The following is a 22789-nucleotide window of genomic DNA, read 5'->3' as shown; positions in this document are numbered from 1 at the left end:
TAACACGCTCCCTAATCCCACATCGCGCGCGTAGATTTTGATACAGTAAACCAACTTATATCATCCAATATATAACACAACCACAATTAACGTACAAACTTTTGCGCCAAGCTACAACGAAAACAAGATACGTAATGTTGTGTCTGCTGAACTCGCGTGATATATTAATTTTATTTTATTACTTTATGTACGATAATTAAATTACATTACGTGCTGGCTGTGTGTGTTGGATTATGCGACTTTATGTAAGAAAATATCTGAATATCTGAAAAAAAAGAAAAAAAGAAACAGCGGTTTCAATTTTCTATAGTAATAAATGGCAAAATTTTCATCCAATCGCATACATCGCTGAAAATAACAATAACGATTTCCTGACACATAAAAATGGGATTAAGCTCTTTCAGATTTTTGCATCCACCTTTTCGCGCGATGTGTAATGGTTGGTGAAAGGCATTTTAAAATAAAATTGGCATCGATAAACAAAATAAAGATTTTATGAACATAAAGTGACAGCCAATAATTCACTGTCTCATTCGGAATTCTCCCAGCGACAACGGGGCTACCGCTATTGTATTTTTATTTTTTTATTTTTTAGTTTTTATTTTTTGACAGTTCGAAATTAACTCTCCATTCGCACGTAACGGCTTTCTCTCTCGTGTATATAACGACATCGGATTCACGCGTCGAATGCTGCGTCGTCAATGGATGGAAGTACATTCACCGTTACAATAGAGATCGTGAACATTTTAATTCATGAACTGATGAATTAATCATCACTTGCAAATGTACTCTTCGCCTGGTATTGCGAACAGGTCCTTGAGCTATTCTCGCGCGTATTCTCTTTTTCTCTCCTTCTCTCTCTCTCTCTCTCTTTTACTTTTTTAAAGATATTTTACAAATCTGTTGTCTTACTATTTTAATGACATACTTTTAACAGATGATATCGATGTGATTTGTGAAAAGTTTTACACACAAGTAAGATTTAATTAATTATTTAGTAAATCAATGCGCCCATTAGATTTTATTTTACTTGGTTTTCCGATATTATAAAAAGATAAAAAATTCTGAATACTAGATTTTCAGAACTCATTAAGGAACAGAACTGAAACTAAATAATATTCACGTCCCGTCTTTTGCTACGCGAATTCTAATGTTCAATCGTAGAAGAGGCGATTTCCGTTGTACAGAGATGTCGTCGGCGATCGGTCGCGGTGTGGAAAGTGCGCTGATTGTGAATCGACCTGATTGCCCGAGTGCCGGCGGCGTTCAAACATCGTCCACAAAGGCGGTAATACCAGAACCGTGGCTGCGGCTCCCTCCCTAAAACGATTATCCACTCGGCGAGCCCTCGGCCGGGGGGAGGGTTAGCCGCCTCGTAACGACGTATTGTGAGGTCCTCTCGTTGCAAGAGAAGCCCACCGGGACTTCCTACCTACCGACGCCGGAAAATCCTCCGAGAGTATCCTCTTGAGAGTCGCGTTCCTTTGCTTCTGTCGCGCGCATCGTCCCCTCCTAAACTCCGCGCGCGCTCTCACCCTTCATGAGAGCTCGATCGACGGACGCGCGTACGTCTGCGTCCGCGGAATCCGCCGCTTATCACGGGATCAGCGCTCGAGTGTGTGTCGAGATCTCAGAAGCGCATTCCGCGGAGTGCTTCCCAGGAATTGGGAGCTTTGTCCCGCTTCTCGTAAATACCAAGAAGCACACTTGTGCAGCGAGAGGACAGTTGCTTCTTTTTTTTTTTTTTTTTACAAGAAGTTTTATGGAGAAAAGTTCGGCTTAAGGAAATTTCTGCCCCTTCCCTCGCGCGACAAGTTGCTGCAAATTGCAAAGCGTGCCCTTGAGGATGATGAAAGTTTAGTCTCAAAGCAAGCCTTTGTTTCTCCCGTTGGTGGGCGTTTCGTGAATATAAGGCCATTGTGCACCGACTGAAAAGGAGACTTTCATTTTTACGACGATGCGAATACTATTGTGTGTATTGCGACCTGTAACATTGAGGCAACGTTATTACGCAATTAAGAAGATTAAAGCAGAGTCTGCTTTATATAATGTATTTATAAAGAAGATTATGTATTCATTTTGTAAAAAATAAATAATTAAAATAATAAAATGTCAACAAAGAGAGAAAACACATATGGCGTTTCTACACGTACGTGGAAATTCAAATTGTATTATAGGTATATTCATTATCGGAATTTTTTTTTCTTCTATGAAAATTTAATGAGATAAGTACATATATACAAACACACGCATGCAACACGATACATATATATGTATATAAACTTATGCGGACGCTCCGTGCCGGCATGTAAAATACGGAAGTAAAATTCTCTCGAAGGGGTTAGAGCAACTTACTTTCATTGGTCGCCACTTTGCATATTCGAGTATTCTATTACCTCGACGTTCATGCATTATAACTACCGCCAGTGAGCGCGTTGGTATCATAGATCGGACTACTTCTTTATTCGCTCTCTTGTGTCTCTCGGGGAAATTCCCCACGAGCGTTCACCGCAAATGGTGAAAGTTTGAATGACGTTTATTTCTACTTTGCGAAATATACTTTTTTTTTTTTATCCGATATGAGCACTGGTTAAAAAACATGGCAGGCGAAAAAACAGATGATCGAAGTGTACTGGTCTGTAGCATCGCCGTGGTCAATAATTGTTCTGCGCGAAAACGGATACTTTTTGCGAAACTAAAAGTGAACGATAAAAAGAGACAAAAAAGAATGAACTGAACGAAACAAATTGCACAACTGCGTCATTTAATAGTAGTTTCAAACGTTTTCCTTTACATGTACGAGAATTTACTTAATATTGAATTAATTGTACATCAAATTTCGCCAAAATTATACGTATAACGTTCTGTCGAAAATTGATCTGCTCTCTCTCTCTCTTTCTTTCTCGATACCCTTCAATTTCCCGAAAATTATCGGCTGCCATTTGCCTGATCGTGCGTTTTGACATGGCAAGACACGTGTACGTATGTATGTACCGTGCGTTGTTCCATTCAGACAGCCGCTGCGCGTTTTGCGTCCGGCGAACTTTCGGCATGAATAACCGATGGCTAATGGGTATCCCGGTTTGCTCCGCGGTCTGTCCGTGGGCCCTTAACGCCTGTTGAATTAATAACAATTGCACGCCGCCAGTTTCCAAAACGGACGACATTGCCACTAGTCGGAGATATATATTGCTGAGTTTCTTATTCTTCGTCACAACCGCACGACCACTTGCAGTAGAAATATAGGAAAGAAAAATAGAGATAAAGATAGAGAGAGAGATAGAAACAGAGTCATGGTTTTCTCGAGTTTGCGAAAACAACAGCTGCACGGTCGCTAAAATATTAAAATGTTCTATACGAGAGGTAAGTCTTATAAACAACCCTTTGGATGCAATCGATGAGAGGTACTATGTTTCACCTACAGTTCCTCAACCCCGCGTGCGCGTTCGATATTTATTGACAATGCTTTCTCTGGAATCATATGAACAAGAGAGCGGCGAAGAAAATGGTCATTTTCGAAATGACGTAAATACGTTGCGGACTATGAAAGAACAGAGAATCTACGTGTGTTACATCGGTGAAGTTATATCCAAGTATAGCTCGCGATATATACACGTCTTTGTACGTCAAAGAGGGAATACGTTTGAAATAAAAGTTTTATATACGCGTTTTAAATAAATTGGTATCTCTTTGTGACGCGAAGCGCCTACGCGCATTCTCAGGGAAACAAGATAGATACATTTTCCCCCGTAAATGCAACCGCGCGCGCGGATTCAATTCGCGCTTTGGCCGCTTTGCTGAAATGGCACTTCGGCGCACCTTCAATTTGGCCGACGCGCGTGACTTCGCGAGCGTTTCACGCCTTGTCGGAGCGCGAAGTTCATTTACGAGCAAATGCCGCGGATTACGCCACCCACTCGCCGTCGGTTTAATGATTAAATCGCAGGACGCGTCGCCGCGTTATATCCGCGCATTCTGTCAATCGCATTGATCATCGCGCGACATATTTGGCGAAACGCGTTAAGCGTGTTTATCGTCCGGCGTTTAACGGCCGCAGCGCGGAAGCCAATTACGCGCGGTGTCTGTTTGCAATCGGGCAATATTCATTGTCACCGGTTTGCAAGCCGCGCATAATCATACGTGACGCGACATTGTTTTTAATTACGCCCGCCGATTATCTCGTTATGCGAATTGTGATTTCCACTAAACGTCGCCCGACACCCCGGCGCGCGCTGCGCGCTCTTCGACAGAGAGACAAGGATGAATATAATAATGCGCAAATCATTCGTATCATTGCGCACTTGAATCGCGCGGGAGAACAATCAATTAAACGTCCGCTGATCGATGATCCGCTGATGATACGTCAGAGAAAGACAAACTTACTTTTATCTTAGTAAAAAACTATCAAATTGTTTTATGAAAATATTTTATCAAAAGCTACATTACAATTCTGTCTTTGTGTTAAAATGTAAATTAATACCAAATTCGTTATATATCCCCTTTCGTTTGTCTGATATTAAATTCAATAATTAGAAATGGACTGCGCGCGCTTTTTAATTTTTAAACAATACTGCCGATAAACCGAGCAAAGAGACAGTCGTTGAACGTTAATAATTCCACTGACGATTTATCTCTATACACATAGAGAGAACAAAAGTACGGTAATTTATATTCGCACACACATCTTCACGTTTATACGACGCGAACGTAACGTCTGTGACGACCTATCTCTCGACTGTGATGACAAACTCACCTACTTTCATTCGTCTTCACTCGTTTCTACACGAGCGAAGATTTTAACGCAGAGAGAGATTCTTTTGTATGTGTCGCCGTTATCAAGCACAAAATGACAATCGCAATTTACAGTCGTTGTTAAAAAAAAAAAAAAAAAAAAAAAAAAACGGAATCCATGCAGTAAAATGTCAACGCCGCTGCGATCTTTGTTAATGAAACGTAGACTTTCTTTCGGCTTTTTTCACTCGCGTTTTGCTCGCGGGCGTAATAAAACAACGAACCGTGCATTGTTCTTCCGTTCTACATTTTGCTTCTTTCTTCTTCTTCTTCTCTTCAGTTTCCCGTCGTACAGGTTTTCTCGTCGCCGGACTCGTCGCGCGCGTGGGTTCCTTTTTCCCGAGGGCGACATAAAGCTCGGGACAAATTGCTACGTGTGTTTACGTTTAATCGCTTAAGCGCGCCACGCTCGGGCTCGAAGGGATCGAGTCTCTCGTAAAGGCGAGAGATAACCATCTGCGAGGGACTATCGGCATAAGTCAAGCTTCGACGTCGCGCTGAACCGATACACATGTGAGCATAATGCATAATGGCGGGGCGCACACATCGACGCGCCAGATCCGGATTAAAGCCATTCAATGCTGCGGCCGCCACCTTAATGCTCGCCGCGAATAACGCCTTAAATGTTATCGCGATGCACGCCGAACTCCAATCGGGACACTAATGTGTATACTTTGTGTACGCGCTAATCCTTTCTGTGGGGGGGAGGGGGGTATCATTAATTACGGACGCGCAGGCAAGTGCGCCAGGATCTTCTTGTCTACGTGGACCGCCGGCGAGATACTTAGGGTAAACAGAGCGAGTCGGAACTCCACGGACGCGCTCGAATGCACTTGAATGTTTGCCGAGACGCGCCGCTTGGATACCCAAGAATGCTGACAGGTCGCTGGAGAAATATTTGTGCATTTGATGTAACAGTCTCTATGTCGCTTCGAGATGATGAATACGTAAAAGCTTGATTCACGACAAGGAATATCGCTCTGTTGTCTAAATATAGAACACGAACATGTCCGTTATCGAAATATCATTTGAGAAAATTCTGCGCAAATTGTGCACACTTCCACCCGTAAGATTTTCTTTGTGCACGAAGATTCTCTGACGTGCGGCGCGGAATCTTCGATCTATTTACGTCAAGTAGCAACAAGGTATCGCTTTTCCCGGATGTGTAACCAAGCGATTCGCAAGCTCGTTTACCGTTACAAACCACCCTCGATGCGAAGTCGTGAGGTTAGAGGGCCGACGTCACGACGACGCGTCTCTGAACTCGTTCTCGCGGTTGGATCCGATTTCACGTTCGAGCGGATCGGCCGCGATCGACCGCAGGGAATCCCATATGTTCCCCGCAAGGATTCTCTTGTACAGCGACCCTTCCGCGACCGCGCGGATATTCATTCGATCCTTACCGAGAGCGCCTCAGCGTGGTAGACGAGATGCAATAACAATGAGCCGGAGGCTAACGGCATCGGCGTTTACGACGCGCTATGAATGAAGAGGGTAGATGAATATTGAATCGTCAAGGAACGGACGCGTATCGACGTCCCAGGCACAATGCGCTTCTCAACGAGCCGGCAAGTACCTTGGCTTTATTCCGAGAAGGAGATGTCGCAGACACAAATGGGATCTTCGTTAAAAAAAAAAAGACAAATGACTCTTTATCACATTCTTTTCTGCTTTCACTCTCGACTCCGGTTATGTCGTCGATTATGTTATTGATACCCTTGATCCGATAGAAAAGATTAAAGCATAAAAAAACATGTCTTTTTCAACGTCAATCTTTTTATAAAAAAATATACGTTTATATTTTTTACAAAACATGTTACCTCAAAACGACGTAAAGTTATTCGTGAATTTTTATGAATAAAATCAAGAGAGAGATACGACTTCTTTTTGTAAAAACAGATATAAGAATAGATGGGAGATCTCCACACACACATTCGGAGTGATCTGTGTCCATCATCGCTCAGTTCGGTGGGAGAACAGAAAGAAAGCGCAGCCTCCGGGCGTCACGAGAGAACCCACCACCATCACCGTCGCCGCTGCCGCCGCCGCCGCCGCCGCCGCCGCAGATACCGCCACCACTGGCAGCAGCAGCAGCAGCAGCCAGCAGCACCCCCGACGACAAGGGGATGAAGAAGAGCGTCGGTATCGAAGTGAGACGTATATATATGTATATATAGAGGTGCGCGCACGTCGGCAAGTTCAGTCGTCCACCGCGTGCCGACCCGCGAGCATCGTGCAGCCACCCACCCTTAGCGGCCTCCTCGTTTTACCTCGTTTCGTTTTCGTTCTCGCGTGCGAGGGGCTCGACGCCGGTCACGTGTCCCCCTCTTTCGCACGCTCGAACGCGAGTGCAACCATGCAAGTGCGAGCACCCTCGTTCAGATTCGTCATGTAGTTTGCGACATGAGCAGCGTCTAATTATCGCTGACGCAGTTTTTTTTCTTTTTTAAGGGGAGACACGAATCTTCTTTTGCAAATTAAAAACCTTAGACGCGAAGTGAACGCGACAGTCTTTTGTTGAATTTACGACATGGATCTCGGATATGACGAGCAATTGATTGGAGTTGCTTTCATCGTTCGATCAAAGACGAGTTCAATCAGTTTTAATGCACGATCCACTGGAAGTAACAAACGACCCTACGTTGCAGATATTTATTAAACTTGTAAACAATTAAGAAAATAATCACACAACAATAATCAACGGTTATGATGGCAAAATTTTTTTTCTCGGGTGTGATGCCAAACACGTAAAAATGTGTTAACGTAGAGCATGAAATTTGTGTCCGATTTTTCTGAGTGGGATCGAGTTAAACGCTGGTTTCAGTGAAATGTGAGGTAACGATGGAGCTGAGGATCAGTATCCTTCTTTTAACGCTTCTCCGCCTCGCCAGTACGCTCGAAAGTGAGTAAATCTAAATCAAACAGCACTTTTTTATTACCTTTTCTCATTCTCTTCACACACTCTGTTAATAGATTTGATTTATAATAATTTATAACATATGCAAAACCTTGTTCTTACAAAATTCAATGATTTGTTATTTAAAATAAAAACCGTTTTTTGCAACACGTACTATTCGTATTTATTAACACGCATCTCGGCAAGTGTGTCGAGCAAATTGGTTCGTCAAAAAAAAAAAAATCGATCTAAATATCAACAAGAGCTATTATTGCAACGCGGAAGTTCGCCGGCGCTTTCCGGCGCGAGGGAAAATTCATTTCGTTCGTTTCCGGCCCGCGGCGTGCACACAGTCGTCGTCCGAATCGCGACGTAAATTTACGCTTCGCGTTCCTTCGCAAGAGCCCCTCGTTGCGAATCGTGACATGTTTTCTCATGAGCGTGACAGCGGGGGTAATCATCGTTCCCGCCGGTGCTTACTTTACTGCGGCGAGTCAAACAAGAGAGGCGCACTCAAGCTCGGGGTGTAATAAAGTTCCCGCGAGAGAGAGACTTAGGAGCGCGCGCGAGACGGGCGAACACGAAGCGTAAAGTCCGAGAAGATCCCGAGAGCCCGTATAGCCGGCGCTGATACACGGCGGTAAAATCCGTTACGCATCGTTAAGCCTGCTTTACCGTTCTATCGCATCCGACACGACGTCTAAATATACCGCAATGATGCGAGGACGCGCGCGAGCGGGTCTTCCGACAAGCGATACTTTCGGGAAAAAGACGGTCGTCGAACGAAACACGATAACATCGTTATTGGATCCTGTAATGCGCCATTAGTAATCCGATAACGCGTCTGCACCGAGCCGTTTCTCTTTATCGTGGTGACGCGGCTTAAATCCATTCGATGGCTGAGTCAAGAGCGAGTTGATGTACGGGCCGGAACGATTTAATTCAATCGATGCGATATGAAAAATTTAGGGACGCGTATGGATACTGGCGACGGATTATGCTGACGGATTCTATCGGATTAGCGAAACGAACTGCGTTCGGAATTATCGACTTTTTTTTTTTCTACTCGCAAAAGGAGTGAGCGTGTGCTCTGCGTGTTCTCGCCAGGTACGAAAGAGGAGGACGATGCCGAGGAGGATGACGAGGAGAGCTATCCCGTCGAGGACTACGATTACGGCGACTACGAGACCGGGACTATAGCCAGCGATACCGATCTAATCGCTGGCGGTTCCCTGCCGATTTTTTTGGTAGAGCCAGTCGACACGTTTGTCGTCAAGGGAAAACCGGCGACGCTGCATTGTCGCGCCGCTCACGCTCTTCAGGTACGCGCGTTGTACTTATATAAATCATTCCTACGATTTGTATCTTCTTTGTGTAACGCACGTTTCTTTATGAAGACATTTTCTCTTTGTACGACGTATATTTTCTAATTACTCATATTACAAGTTATACGCATTACATGAGTACACGAAGGTAGTACTTTCTGCCGTAACACTAGTTAGAGGTTTTTTGCAAAACGCCTTTATCTACTCATTCTTAACTCGAGTTTCGTGCGCAGCTTTTTCTTCTCTCTCTCTCTCTCTCTCTCTCTTTTTCTTTAGTCTTGCAATTTAACGAAGACAAGCTGTTTCTTTCTTTCACGGCACGCGAAACTGCATGCCCGGCCGCGGTTCTTTTCCGCAGGTGTATTTTCTCTGCAATGGTGACCGAGCCGGGCGTTCGCAGCAGCAGGATTTCGTCGACCCTCGTACCGGAACGAGGGTCGTCGAGGTCGAGTTGAACGTGACGAGAAACGAGGTCGATGAGTACTTCGGGAAGGAGAGATTCAAGTGCGAGTGCGTGGCATGGTCGGGACCAGGTCAAATTCGAGGGCAGCCCGCTACGGTTGAGGTCGCCTGTAAGTAGAAAACCCTCCATTTCTCTTTCTCTTTCTTTTTTTTCTCTTTATTTATTCCTGTCTTTATCTCTCCCCGCTATTCCGTATCCCTCGCTATTTTCTGTCTTCCCTCGATTCTCTTTGAATGTTCAGTTTACCGACGCGACGAAAGGATTTTCTTTCTCCCGTTGTACGATAATGACCAAGCCGTTCGTCTCCGCGATACGTGAGATGCTCTAACTCAGGAGATTACGTCACTTTCGTTCGCGCTAATACGAGGGGAAAGAACGAAACCTTTGAACGAACACGTAACGGCCATTTCGAAAGACCGTTCTCGTTATCCGCGCGCTAATTCAGAACGCATATCATTGCCACTAATTGCCGATAATTGCATTATTTTATTATAATATTGAAATATTCCCTTTTTACATATGCGTGATTTTGCGCGTGAAAGAAAATCTCAAAAACATTTCACGCAAATCGCATTTTACGAGATGAGCAGTCTCGTTCATTTCATTACACCGTTATTTAGTAACTTCATTAACGTGATTACCGTAACTCGTTAAAAGCTTTTGAAGACACTCGACATAAAGTTCACCCCCCCGTTCGTACATCTCTCGGTAAACGTGAGCTGAAAAAGGGAACAAATTAAAGGGACAGAGCGAGCACGCGATTCGGTTTTCATCAGGTTACCTGTGATGCGCAAATCGAGTACAAAATCTAATCGATATTCTATCGCAAACGGAACGACGTGTAAGCCTCGAAATGGCGTTTTTTTTTTTTTTTTTTTTTTTTATCAAAGAGGGACGGTCTCTGTTATTCATTGCAGAACACCGGTCAGTTATCAATACTAAAATAAAGTCGCGTGCACACGCGTTACGATAAGCCATATCGAAAAGTATATTTTGGTGTATTTCGTGTACGAGATTCCAATAACGATGCGATTGCATCGAGGATTGTGCGCGCTCCTCGTAAAAGGTGCAGCGCAAGAGCAATTTTCATTTAGACATTTCGAGTCGCGCCACGCCACGCAAACACGCGCGGCAAACAGGATGCAAAATTAAATCGGTATTTGCGTGCAAACAGAAAGCAGACGTGCTTTCGAAATTGAATGCGCGACGTCGATAGAATCGATGTGTGTACGATCTGTCGTAGAGGTGCGCGCTTTTCTCCGCGCATAACGATCTTACATGTTTCTATTTTCGATTAAAATAAAGTGCCGACAATTAATTTTTCCTGATAACAGCGCGCATTAAATCACTCGCCGTTTAACGTTTGCATATTTCATGCTTTTCTAAAATTATGCGCAGCGGGGATGTGAAAAGACGACGATGGGAAAAGTAAAGTGCACGAGAATTAAAAAAGATTGTATCCGATTAAAAAAAAAAAAAAATTGATGTTTAAAATGGGATTTTGTTATAACAAATGGATTTTTGCAGACGTGTTTCTTTACACGCGTAAGCAAGTAAATGAATATAGTAAAAAAGAGTATTAGTTTTATATAAATTAAAAACTATAGGAAAAGAATTAATCAAAATTGCATTCTGCATGTGACAACACGGCGAACGGAATAACCCGAAAATCGTGAAAGCACAACGTAGGTGCTCCTCTCCCCCCTCTCTCCTTCCCCCCGAACGAGTCTGACTCGGTTTTGCATCCGTAGATGGCCCATAACGCGGACTTTGTGATGCCGGACGTATCATCCATCAGTCCGCGGCGTACATATCGCGTGGCATAGAATCCCGTCGGTTTCTAAAGCACGTAACAGCCGCGTCGGGGATACTATGGCACGCGGCCTCGGCCGGTGCTTATGCTCTTCACGAGCGATATGAAAGCCTGGCTTTTTGAGCGCGGACGTGGCGCGGCAAATAATGCCGCGACGGATAGCCGCGTTTGAACGAATGACCGGCGTTATACATTTTCCGCGGTACTCGCTCCGCAAATCTCTTTCCGCCTTTCCGATGGCGTGAAAGCTCTTTCACGTTTGTAACACGGCGGGCGTCCTAATATCGCTGAGTGCCACTCTTCCTTTCCCGGTTTTTTTCTTCCATGTTCTCGCGCCACACGTTCCCCTTACCGAACGAATATTAAAAACCGCCTGTGGGTGCCGCGGCCGATGTAGATCTCAAGAAGAACTTCCTGTCGCCGCCGTACTCGCTGTCGGTGGAAGCCGGTCGCAACGCGGAACTGCGATGCTCGCCGCCGCCGGGCGTACCACAGCCCAAGGTTTATTGGTTGAGGAACGGCTCGCCTCTCGAGAAAGCCGCATCGGTCGCCGGCGCCGCTTCCGCCTCTTCCGACGCGAATCCCAACGACGTGTCAACCGCGGACGGCTTCGTGCAGTCCACCGACGGGCATCTGCTTCTCGGGGAGGCCGAATTGAGGCATCAAGGAAACTACTCCTGCGTCGCCGAGAATCTCGCCGCTAGAAGAGTTAGCGAACCGGCGGTGCTCACGGTTTACGGTGAGACATATTCTTTTTTTGGAAAATAGTTTGCACACAGCGGATGCGGCGAACGCTCGATAATTGAGGAAGCGAAGAAACAGATAAAAACGCTAAAAAATAACTTACGACGTCGGCAACTTGCGCACGAGTACAGTTAAATTTCTTTGTGTTATCTTCTGTTTATAATTATTTACATACACATTTTTGCATTGTTTTACATGCCACGAGTGTTTTTATTCGTACATCGTTGTATTTTTGAAACAATAATTATGTAATCAACGTTTCTGTTCACTTCACATAGTTTCGCGTCACGAAATAAATTCGAAGTCGATGTGCTTGCAGATTTCACGGTGATTAAACTTCGGAGTATCTTATTTTTAATTGGTGTTGCGTCGTGGTGTGGCAACTCACTCACGTCTTGGCTCCGTTCGAGCCGCGGGGCGTAACAAGGTGTTATTTGTTCCCGTTTTAATTTCGTCGGTGTATCATATTTTTTTTCTCTCTCTCTTTCCGATTCGTTCTCAGTGAACGGCGGGTGGTCGTCCTGGTCCGGATGGTCGGAGTGCAGCGCTCGTTGCGGTAGAGGCGTACAAAAGAGGACAAGAACATGTACAAATCCCGTTCCAATCAACGGCGGTCAAACGTGCCCAGGGCCAGCCACACAAAGGGTAGAATGCAATCCTTCCTGCCCGGGTAAGTTCACAAAGACTCACTCGCACGACACGCTCGAAATAATAATATAGTTCAGCGTGTCGCAACAAAAATACTTACAAATTAACAACCACGCCTTACATATTGAAGCATGCCGAGTGTTGTTTAAAGCGCTCTATGCGTGTCACCCGATCACGCGCGCGGCACACAGATGTATTATATCTATTCTTTACTTTCTCACTGTCTCGTAAAATCAGATAATCGCGAATTTAATTCAGAGATTTTCAACCTCAACCCGTTTGCACGCAGCGGTTGACGGCAGATGGTCAGCCTGGTCCTCGTGGTCCGCATGCGGTCCTGATTGTTCGAGAATACGGAGGAGATCCTGCAACGATCCCCCGCCGAGCAACGGCGGTCGTCCCTGTCAAGGCAAGGACGTCATCGTCGAGTTCTGCTCCGCGGATCGATGTAATGGTGAGCTCCAGCCGAGTTTCTGTGTTTCTTTATATTGTTCTTCGCGACTCACGCTCACGATGTGCCTTAACAATATATACGAAGCGCGGTTCTTTCGGCTCCGATGCGCTCGGTCGTCGCTTCGTATTCGTGAAACTTGCTGACTTTGCAAAACGATTCATCGACGAAACACCGACGGGTGAAATTGAAATTTCAGAGATCTTTCCGAGCGATTAATTCCGCGAAATTTTGTGCGTATAATATCTCTCGATACGTAATAAATTATTAACGTCAGATCACGTGTATTATATATTTTATCGTTTGAAATAGACTGAAACACATTTCTTCCTCCCCTTGTCACACGCAGCGCTTGGACAAGACGGGCCGAGAGTGTTCAAGGAAGGTAAAGAAACGATCGAGTTTGTCACATGTTTTCAAGTTTTATCGAATATTTGTTTTTTTTTTTTTATTATAGCGACCAGAGCGGTCGATCACAGAAATATCCTTGCGTTGTGGATCACTTTAAGCTTGGCCGCGGTAATTCTGGCCGTGACGACAATTTTCTTCGTTCGCTTGATGCGTCGAAAAGAGAGAATGGAGGCGTTGTACGGCGTCGCGAGATTGGATTTTCATCGTCCGGGCGATCTCGCGAAATCGGTCGTTTCTAAGAACGATCGTCCCGTTCTGGCTAGCGACAGACGTCTCGAGCATGTGATCGACGAATCGAACGCCACCAGATTACCCAGGTAGTATAACAACGCAACAATTCGAAATAACGAGAGAAATAACGGCGGCACGAGTCAGCATCCGGTTACATTTACATAATGTCGCGATGCGCTGTCGCAATGTGCAGATCCTGTTCCGAGCATCATTATGACGTTCCGCAATTGTCATTACCGTCGACAACGAGACCATCGCCGAGCTCCTCCGTAACCAGGTCTTCTTGCAAGAACTCGCAGCGAGGACGCGGCATGTCGGATAATGAGGAGGGACGGTCTTCTCGTAAGAAATTCCCATAAATTCAAGAACAAGAGAGCTCTTTGCGTAATCGGTTTTGGTAAATCGTCTTTTCTCTCGAACAATCCGAAGACAAATATCTTGGATTTCTTAATCGAAATTGAAGTGTACCACGTTTTTTCTTTTGCGAAAAAAAAAACATTTTATCAATTCTAGTCGTTAAATTTGTTGTGCTTTTGTATTTACAAATAAAATTTTCTCTTTATTTGTCGTGAATTATATATACAATCTCAGGTTCCACGTATCAAGCAAATCCGGAAAGCAACAACGAGGAAGACGACGATCACGACGACGACGAAAGACCGGACGAGAACGAACGATCCGCAACGGACGACGGTAGCGGCTTCATCGTGAGAGCCGCAATCGACGAGCAAGGAGCTCTCCTGATCGTACCGGAGGTGGGCGTCTCGATGTCCGTGCCGGAAGGTGCAATTGCGCGCGGTCGTCGGCACAGTCTGCATCTCGCCGTTCTCGGAGAAAATTCCTTCCGACCGAATCTTCCGCCTGGGCTCACCTTGTTGTCCGCCGTGGTGGCTTGCGGTCCCGCGGGCATCGATCTTGTGAAGCCGGTGATTCTTCAGTTTGAACACTGCGCCGAGCTGAGAACCGGAAACTGGGAACTGAGTCTGTGGTCTACGGAGATCGATCTGGAGACTCGTTCAAACAATTCCATGAGCTCGTCGGCAAGCTCGAACGGTTCGCCATCCGCGACAGCTTGGCGCAAAGTGCTGATGCTCGGCGGCGATCCGACCAATCTGCCCGGTCAACCATTTGCGCAACTCGATCATGCGGGCGTGTTCCTCGTCACGGAAACGCCCAGCGTTTACGCGGTGGCTGGAGAGAATTCGGTTGTCGCGCCCGGTTTGGCTGTCAAGCGTATCTGTGTGGCGATTTTCGTGTCTCGAGAACGTGATCACATCAGGTGTCACGTGTTGGAGGACACCAAGGCGTCGTTCAAGCTTATTAGCGAACAGGTGAGAGAAAAAGTTTGAAATATATATTTTACATTTAATTATCATATATCTTTGACATTTTTTTCGTTTATTTCGCGAGTTGCATGTGATGTTTTACAGGAACGTCGTTTAGGTAGCACTCACATTGACCACGGAACTCTCGGATTTCGCGCGAGCGGCACATCGCTTCGCATCGATCTCGAAGATAGAGAAAGCGGTTTTGCCGAGCGACAGGAAGTACTTTATCGACGTATTTGGGCATCTTCGAGAGTTAGCGTTCGGCGCTTATTTAGAATAGAGAAGATGATGGGCGATTTCAAGCTCGGATTCGAATTTCGGGCTTATCAGCGAGGATTTGAGGACCAAGGCTTGCTTCTCAGAATCGATCTCGATCTTTCGAAGAGAAATCTGAGTGCAAAGAGAAATAACAACAAGATGGAATCCTCGGTCGTTTTACGAGGAAAAAATTCAGCGAGATCCACAGAATCCGTAATACCGAGACCCTTCAGGTACTTCTTATCTTTATTGTAAAAATTGAAGTTAAAATATTTTGCGTGACATGTACAATTTAATAATAATTTTTGTACATATTAAAAACCATAGATTTACATTTAATTAAAAAAAATATAGCAAGTAAAGAAACCAAATAAAATCGATGAAACTTTATCACAAAAAACGTTTATCACGATTATTGCAGATTTTCTAAGACGCTTAGAAAACAATTGTGCCAATGTCTGGATCCGCCGAGCGCTCGCGGAAATGACTGGCGAATGTTAGCTCAGAGACTGCAAGTGGATCGGTAAGTTTTAAAGCTAATCCTCCGCAACGTATCTTCCTCTTACGGATTTACGGAATAAATTTGAACCGGTGCGATATTTTTAAAGATATGTCGACTATTTCGCGACGAAGGCGAGCCCAACGGAACATATTTTGGACTTATGGGAAGCCAGACACCGTGAAGCCACGGCTCTAGCTGATTTACTGAACCATTTAAGACTGATGGGTCGCGTCGACGCGGCCAATGTACTCGAGAGTCGTCTGGGGCCATGGATCTGAAAGATCACGAAAAACTTACACTGCCGTAACAAACGAAACGCAACTTTGTAACGCGAGATACAAAAAAAGTAGTTTTGTACATAGAGTAGTCATTATATTAACAAAATGGACGTAGAACTATGTTGTATAAACATTGGTCATATTTGTACATAAAAGTCGTTTACAACAAACACTCAAATTGTTTTCCTGTATCTTTATTATTACATCTCCTTTTCTTCCTCACATAAATATTACGAATTAAAAATACGTAAATACTTAAAAAATTTTACTTTTTCAAAAACGTTAAATTACTAAAATAAATATAAAATATGACATGAATATATTATTATGTGCTCATAAAATAATCAATCGAATATTTTAATTAAATATTTACTTTGCTAAAGTGAGAGACAAAAACTTTATTTTCCACACAAATTTTAGTCATAATTGTTTTTTTTTTTTTTTTTTTTAATATTATTAGTAGCAATGATATCAATTATAATTCTCCGTATACTCGTTACCTTCGAGCAATCGCGTACGATAATTGGTGCGAATTCCACCTAATGAGATGCACCTTAACGAGCAACAGAACGGAGCGCAGTTGGGAAGAAGGTACGAAATCACGGATGACATTCACGGCCACATGCGCCCAATTTGCACCTGAATGCCGATCGTCGTCAGGTAACCGACGAAGCCGAGAGATCGGACGAGGCGGAAGCCCGCCGGAGGATTCAGTTGTGGCCGTATTTAGTCGGGTATTTAGGTGCCATTTGGTATCGTATCGTCGTGCAAGCATTCGGGGAAGGCTCCTAGGTTTCGCGTCCTGGACGAAGGATGCGTAGGATGCTCGAAACAATGGGCATTATCTCGTCTCTCCGTACAGGGTAAGGGTCGAGGGGTTCGGTAAGGTATAGGTATGCAAGTACGGATGGCAGAGCTAGCAGCCCTCATATAGGTATGTACGCGTATCCCTCTGCTTCCTCTATCGCCTCTGGTTTCCCTTTACCATTCCGAACAGTTTGCTTTCTCTCTCACCCCGCTGCACGTCCTTACGTCTCTCATTCTCTTCTTCTCTCTGTCCATCTACCTGTCTCTCTATCCTCTGAGTCCTTCTGAAAGGACGCGAGGCAGAGGGGGTTGTAGCATTTAATCACAGGGGCCCGCTGGTGGTAATTCCGCCGGACAATGCCTGTTGACCCGAGTCCGCTCCGGGGATGGCCACCCTTTAACGCTATGCGATTCGCTAACCACGATACCACCTCTCTTTTTCCCTCTCGTGAGTTCTCGCTTTTTTTCATTACTCCTCTTCCGATGTCTATCTTTCGCTTCTTTCTGTCGAAAATCACTCGTTGAGATCATGATAAATGTGGGATTAGTGACGATTCCGTACTTGGTGACACGAAAATGTCTCTCATTTATTTCACGGCGATCTAGATACGAAATCTCTTAGCAAATGGGAAAAAAGTTATCTTCCGCACAGGTACGCTATGTTAATTTTTATCAAATAAAAGGAATTAACTAACGTTATTTTACATCTTTCTTTATTAGGACAAACGACTATAATCTCAGAAACAGCGTGATATCTCGTTTCGAGACTCGTGATCGTTGACGATCGTTGATAAGCGCGCGTAAAGTCAGTGTTCGCAAAGAGCGCGGTTTGCGCCGCCAGACAGATCTTTAAAGCGTTTGCACGACGTTGCGGTTACGCACGAGTTACCGACACGGTGCGTGCGTAATCCACGGGTGGGTCACATAAATCGCACACCCAGGATCGTATTAATTTCCCGACTAATCGCGATTGGGATCTACAGGCAATTACGAGGAGGATCGGCCAATCAGATTGTACGCGCGGCGCTTTGCCCGTTTCCGTTAACGCGCCGCGGAGTCACGCACACACGGAGAACGCAACTCCCCCGTCCCCCCGTTCTCATCCCTCCCGTATACACACCCGCTTACCCGTGGGTACAAAACACCCACGTCGCGCACGAGGGCACCGCGTTCGAGGGTGGTTTATGAATCGGCCAGACATATCGCGATCGAATGACGTGGAATCGGCTTCGTATGGTGGCGGAGTCATTAATTTGTATACACCGCAGGCCTTACGGGGACACCAAATACGGCATCACCCAGTCCAGGGGTCTTTTCAGTCGCGGATTGTACGATCAGTTTTGGGATTGATTTTTACCCCACAAAAATGTCAACGCATCAATAACTCGCGTATCGGATCGTAAATCTTGATATTAAATTCGAAGCGGACGGGAGCAGGATGTATCTTTTCTCAAGCGAACGTAATAGGGTTTCGGTACGTGAGTGACGGTAGCGATTAATGAGGCGTCGGTGTATTTATTGCGGCGCGGCCTCATTAAAACCCACGTGAAATGCGCACGCGGACTGTCCGAGAGAAGGGACTTACGCGTAATAAAACATGGCTGTAAAAAAGACGCGGCGCGTAAGTTTTCTTCGAGTCATGCTGCGCGCATCTCGCAGTCGGCGTAAGCGACAGTCAAGTGTGCGTGTAACGCGAAACCCGGCGGTATATCGTCTTTCAAATAATTACTTTTCGTCGAAAGGAAATGAAGGAGGATCCCGGAGGATAAGAGAAGAGTATATACGACCGTCTCTCGCGCGTACGAAGAGAAGGTTACCGCGTGCGCTAACGAAAGAAAGATCGTGAAGGATGTGCGCGGAGGCAGTATGAGATCTTATCGAGGACTCTCCCGAGACTCTCTCGTGTGTGTGTGCTCGAGGAATCCAATCGTAAATGACGAAAACTGAAATTACGGACAGCCACCGATGCGACAAAGAATCGCGCGTGTCGAATAAATTAGCCAGTCTTTTACTCGTCCTTAAATTCCTTTCGTGCGCTCGCGCGCGTCGTCCAAGCGAAGCGAAAATATTTTACACGCTAAATTAAACATCGTCTACACGTGTGCGTGTGTGTGACATCGCTAAATGTCATCTTTACTGTAGACACGTGTTACTTCTTTTTTTTTTTTTTTTATTCTACAGAAACATATTTAAGGATCAGTTTTTATTTGAGCTTAAAATATAACAGGTATGTGTTTATATTGTTATGAAAATATATGATAAATATGTGATAAATATGTTGGTATAATTAAACGCATGACGCGGTGTTGAAAATTCAGATGCCAGAACGAACAGCAACGTGTGTTGCGATAAAATAGCAATGTAATAACGGGAGGGAAATATTGCCATTCATCAAGTTAACTCGTTAGCACAGCAGCTTCCTGGCATTAAAATTATTCGAAAAACCGCTCTTGCGCGCACGCGTGTACTAGCCGCGACGAGAAAGTTTTGCGACGAGCGAAAAAATTTCCCGGAGCGAAAACCGCCAAAACAGTAAGCGTAAAGAAGAAGAGCATTTTTTCACTGTCGTTTCGCCAGGATTTTTGCAGCGTTACCGTAACAAAAACCCAGCCACATAGTTCCGAAACAATTTCGTCGTGGAATTCCACGACATCCGTGGCTAAAAGGCAGTAAATTTCGCGCGTATTCCCTATATGTGGACGACGGCATGTACAGTCCGCGCTGAAATTGTTATCAAGAATACCGCAATGTATAAAAAAAGTAATTTGAATATCGCTCATGTGTAACAAATATTTTTTTGATAATTTGAGTTCATATTTCTTTTCTTTTTTTTCAGAGAATTCTTTTGTTAAGTAATGGACATGTAAAAATTTGTACTGTATAATCTGCATAATTTTCTCATCTTTGCTCAACTATATTTTCATTTTGTTACTTAAATTGTGGACATTTCGATAAGATCATGTGAAAAAAAAAAATATGTGATATAATTTGTCAGAGTTAATCAGAATGATCTCTTACTTGTACTACAAATTGCCTTATCACAGTGGAAACAGCAACAGTTGTACCGCGGAGTGTACCGTATAACGGGGGATATATTTCAAGTCCCGCGAATTTGTTCAGCCCGTAATTCCATCCCCTTCGCGGCGGTAAGCGAGCATCAATGTCTTGATTTGCTCGTGTCACCGCGTGTCTTTTCTCGAGCCAAAACGACGCCATATAGCCATCTAGGCGAGGCATTTGCATGGGAACGCCCGGCTTTAATCCGCGCGAGCGGCGAGCGGTTGCCGGCGGCGGTGCTGAATTATGCCAGCGGCGTAATTTGCATAACCCTTGCAGGCCGGGCCCGATAAATGACGATTCGCGGAAAATTGGCCTCCGGCCGCGGGGCGCGCGCGCGCGCTTCTCGCACCCCGAATTAAATCCGCCGCTTAATTAACCGAAGTTTACGGCACGGACTCGCCGCAATCTCGTCCACCACGAGCGCGCGTTTAAACGAGCGACGTTGTCTCATGTAATGTTGTAAAGCAGTCCTTCGTTCAGTGCGTTACATATGCATGCACAAAAGACGCTTTGATATCTAATTAAACATACATAGATGTAATGGAAATTTGTTGGGAGTTGAATCAATATAGTAAATACGCAGCTGTTGAATATTATATATTAGTAATTAATATATTAGATCCGGTTAAATCGCTGTTTTCGCACGTTTCCACAAATTAGGCTGACTCAAATTCCGTGAGATAACTACGTCAGAAGCTTCGGACCGACTAATTATGCTCTTAAACTATCGTCGAATAATAGAGAGAATATCGAAGTTTCGAAGTAGTGTTTAATCGAGAGAGAAACTGTTAGTTAGCCTCTCTGAACTTTGCTGTTCGAACATAGGAGAAGAGCAAAAATTCATATTAACTAGTGCTCTCCTTTAGAAGCTCGCATGATCGGAACTTGCGTCGAAGTGAATGGCTTCAATTGGCTTCACCTTTAAGGCAATGAAGTCATTATGCCGCAATAGCCACACAACGTTTTTCTTTTCCCTCGCGCGTTCGCCATTCACAATCGCGCCAATCGCGCGTGAATTAACAGTAAAATCTCTGTTACAAGATAGTTCAATGCATACTATAAAGTATCGCCAGCATGATTCATAACTCAGGGCGAAATCAAAAGGCGATTGCCTCGCTTGTATCTGTACCGGTACACGTTGGCTGAATCTCAATCCTCTCTTCTTTTCTCCTCCGGCGGTATCCTTTCTTTATGTCTGATGTTGCTGTGGTGCAATTTATCGTATTAACAAATCACTCTCTCGCTTCTTCTTGTATGCGCGATTCGATTTACAGCATTTTGTGAGCGAAGATATTGTTTTCTCTTCGACTTTCTGCGTAATTTTTGTCAACTAGATTTTTCGTCAAAAGTTTTTATCTTCTACGTCGATACAGAAAAAAATAAAGAATATCATTATAACATTTCTCTCTCTCTCTCTCTCTCTCTCTCTCTTAAAAAGACAAATATTTACATTGATTGAATACATAGTATTCTAATAATTGTCTTTGATAGTACATTGAGTAACGTTCTTGTAAACATCTTCAATCATCGGCTGCGAATATTTCATTTAATAATGTACTTCGTTTCGCTTTCATTTCTACGGGTCTCTATCTCGAAATGGCATTAATTAGCAAACATACATTATGTCAGTGCGCGACGCATTTTAACAGGTGGATTCATGCATAAACATGTCATCTCGATCCACGATCCCAAATTGGTCGTGTAATTTTTAAAATGTAATATCGCTGCATATTGTGCCGTCCGTCGTAGGCTTTTTCGTTGTTAATGACGCAATCATGCCGTCCGTCCCCTTTACTGGACGATGTTTCGAATTAACAAATTGCCAAGCGCGTCTCTCGCCGTTCCGCAAATGCAATTTTGTACCGGTTTCAACTTTAAAGTTCCGTGCATGCGCATACTAATTCGAATTTATCCGTTTTTTATTCACCGCTTTATCAATAAGCGTTTTATACTCTTTTGAGCCAATTTTGGAAGTAAAATGTACAGCGCGAATTCAAATTACATTTACTAATTAGACCTCTATTTCTCTGTTCCACAATAAGATTCCCATGTAACAATAAGCGGTGATTGAATAATTTTAAATACATACGTATAAATGTTAATGAATAATTCTGTGAATTACATGTAGCGACTAATAATTTTGTCATGATAATCGTGTCTCATTAAATAAAATATAACACGTGAAACGGCACATGAAGCGGTGGAAAATTTTCGAGCTAATTTTCACCGGTGTGTCAAATTTAATAAATAACGCGGCATGTTCTCGCTGCGATTCTATTTTGAGATTGGCACAGGGACAATTGCTACGATAAGAAAAAGAAAGAGAGAAAGAGAGAGAGAGAAGAACAGAATTGAAGAAGTTTTATTATCTGATACTGATAGATGAAGGAAAAGAGCGAAGGTCGAAAGAAACGCACCGACTGGGCTTCGCGTTCCCTGGACGCTGACAGTGAAGAACCGACCATCGTGCCGCGGAGATTAGTTCCGGTTTCTGAAGAATCGACCGTCGTTTTGTACACGGTCGCCGAACGTCACCTCTGAGAATGTGAGCGACACTCGATACGAAAAAGTCCGATCAAACTCGTACATTCCAAACAGAACAAATCGCGCCCGCATTGTAAAATGCGAAACGCATATCGCGATGTACATACTTAGTCACAAAATCTAAATCGTCGACTGTTATAGACCTGTCATTACACATTATCCGGATGAGTAAAAATAAATGACGGATGTTAAACACAGTTGACAATCGTCAGAGCGCGCATAATGGGCCGGCATGCTCA

General features: G+C 44.3%; 1 protein-coding gene across 1 annotated transcript; it reads left to right on the top strand.

Annotated features, from left to right (window-relative positions):
- Nucleotides 1-7009: 7009 nt before the first annotated feature.
- Nucleotides 7010-16294, top strand: LOC109852738 (netrin receptor UNC5C-like). Its single transcript, XM_020424177.1, has 13 exons — nt 7010-7693; nt 8795-9009; nt 9371-9584; nt 11686-12027; nt 12535-12702; nt 12970-13134; nt 13481-13516; nt 13589-13859; nt 13967-14115; nt 14365-15104; nt 15204-15592; nt 15781-15882; nt 15968-16294. Exons 1-13 carry the CDS (start codon nt 7633-7635, stop codon nt 16137-16139), a joined length of 3024 nt encoding a protein of 1007 aa, XP_020279766.1. The 5' UTR covers nt 7010-7632; the 3' UTR covers nt 16140-16294.
- Nucleotides 16295-22789: the final 6495 nt, after the last annotated feature.

The sequence above is a fragment of the Pseudomyrmex gracilis genome, unplaced genomic scaffold, assembly GCF_002006095.1.
Source record: "Pseudomyrmex gracilis isolate BER0280 unplaced genomic scaffold, ASM200609v1 scaffold_34, whole genome shotgun sequence".
NCBI classification, from domain to species: Eukaryota; Metazoa; Arthropoda; class Insecta; order Hymenoptera; family Formicidae; genus Pseudomyrmex; species Pseudomyrmex gracilis.
Note: the sequence above shows the minus strand (reverse complement) of the source record. Positions and strands in the feature narration are given on the sequence as shown.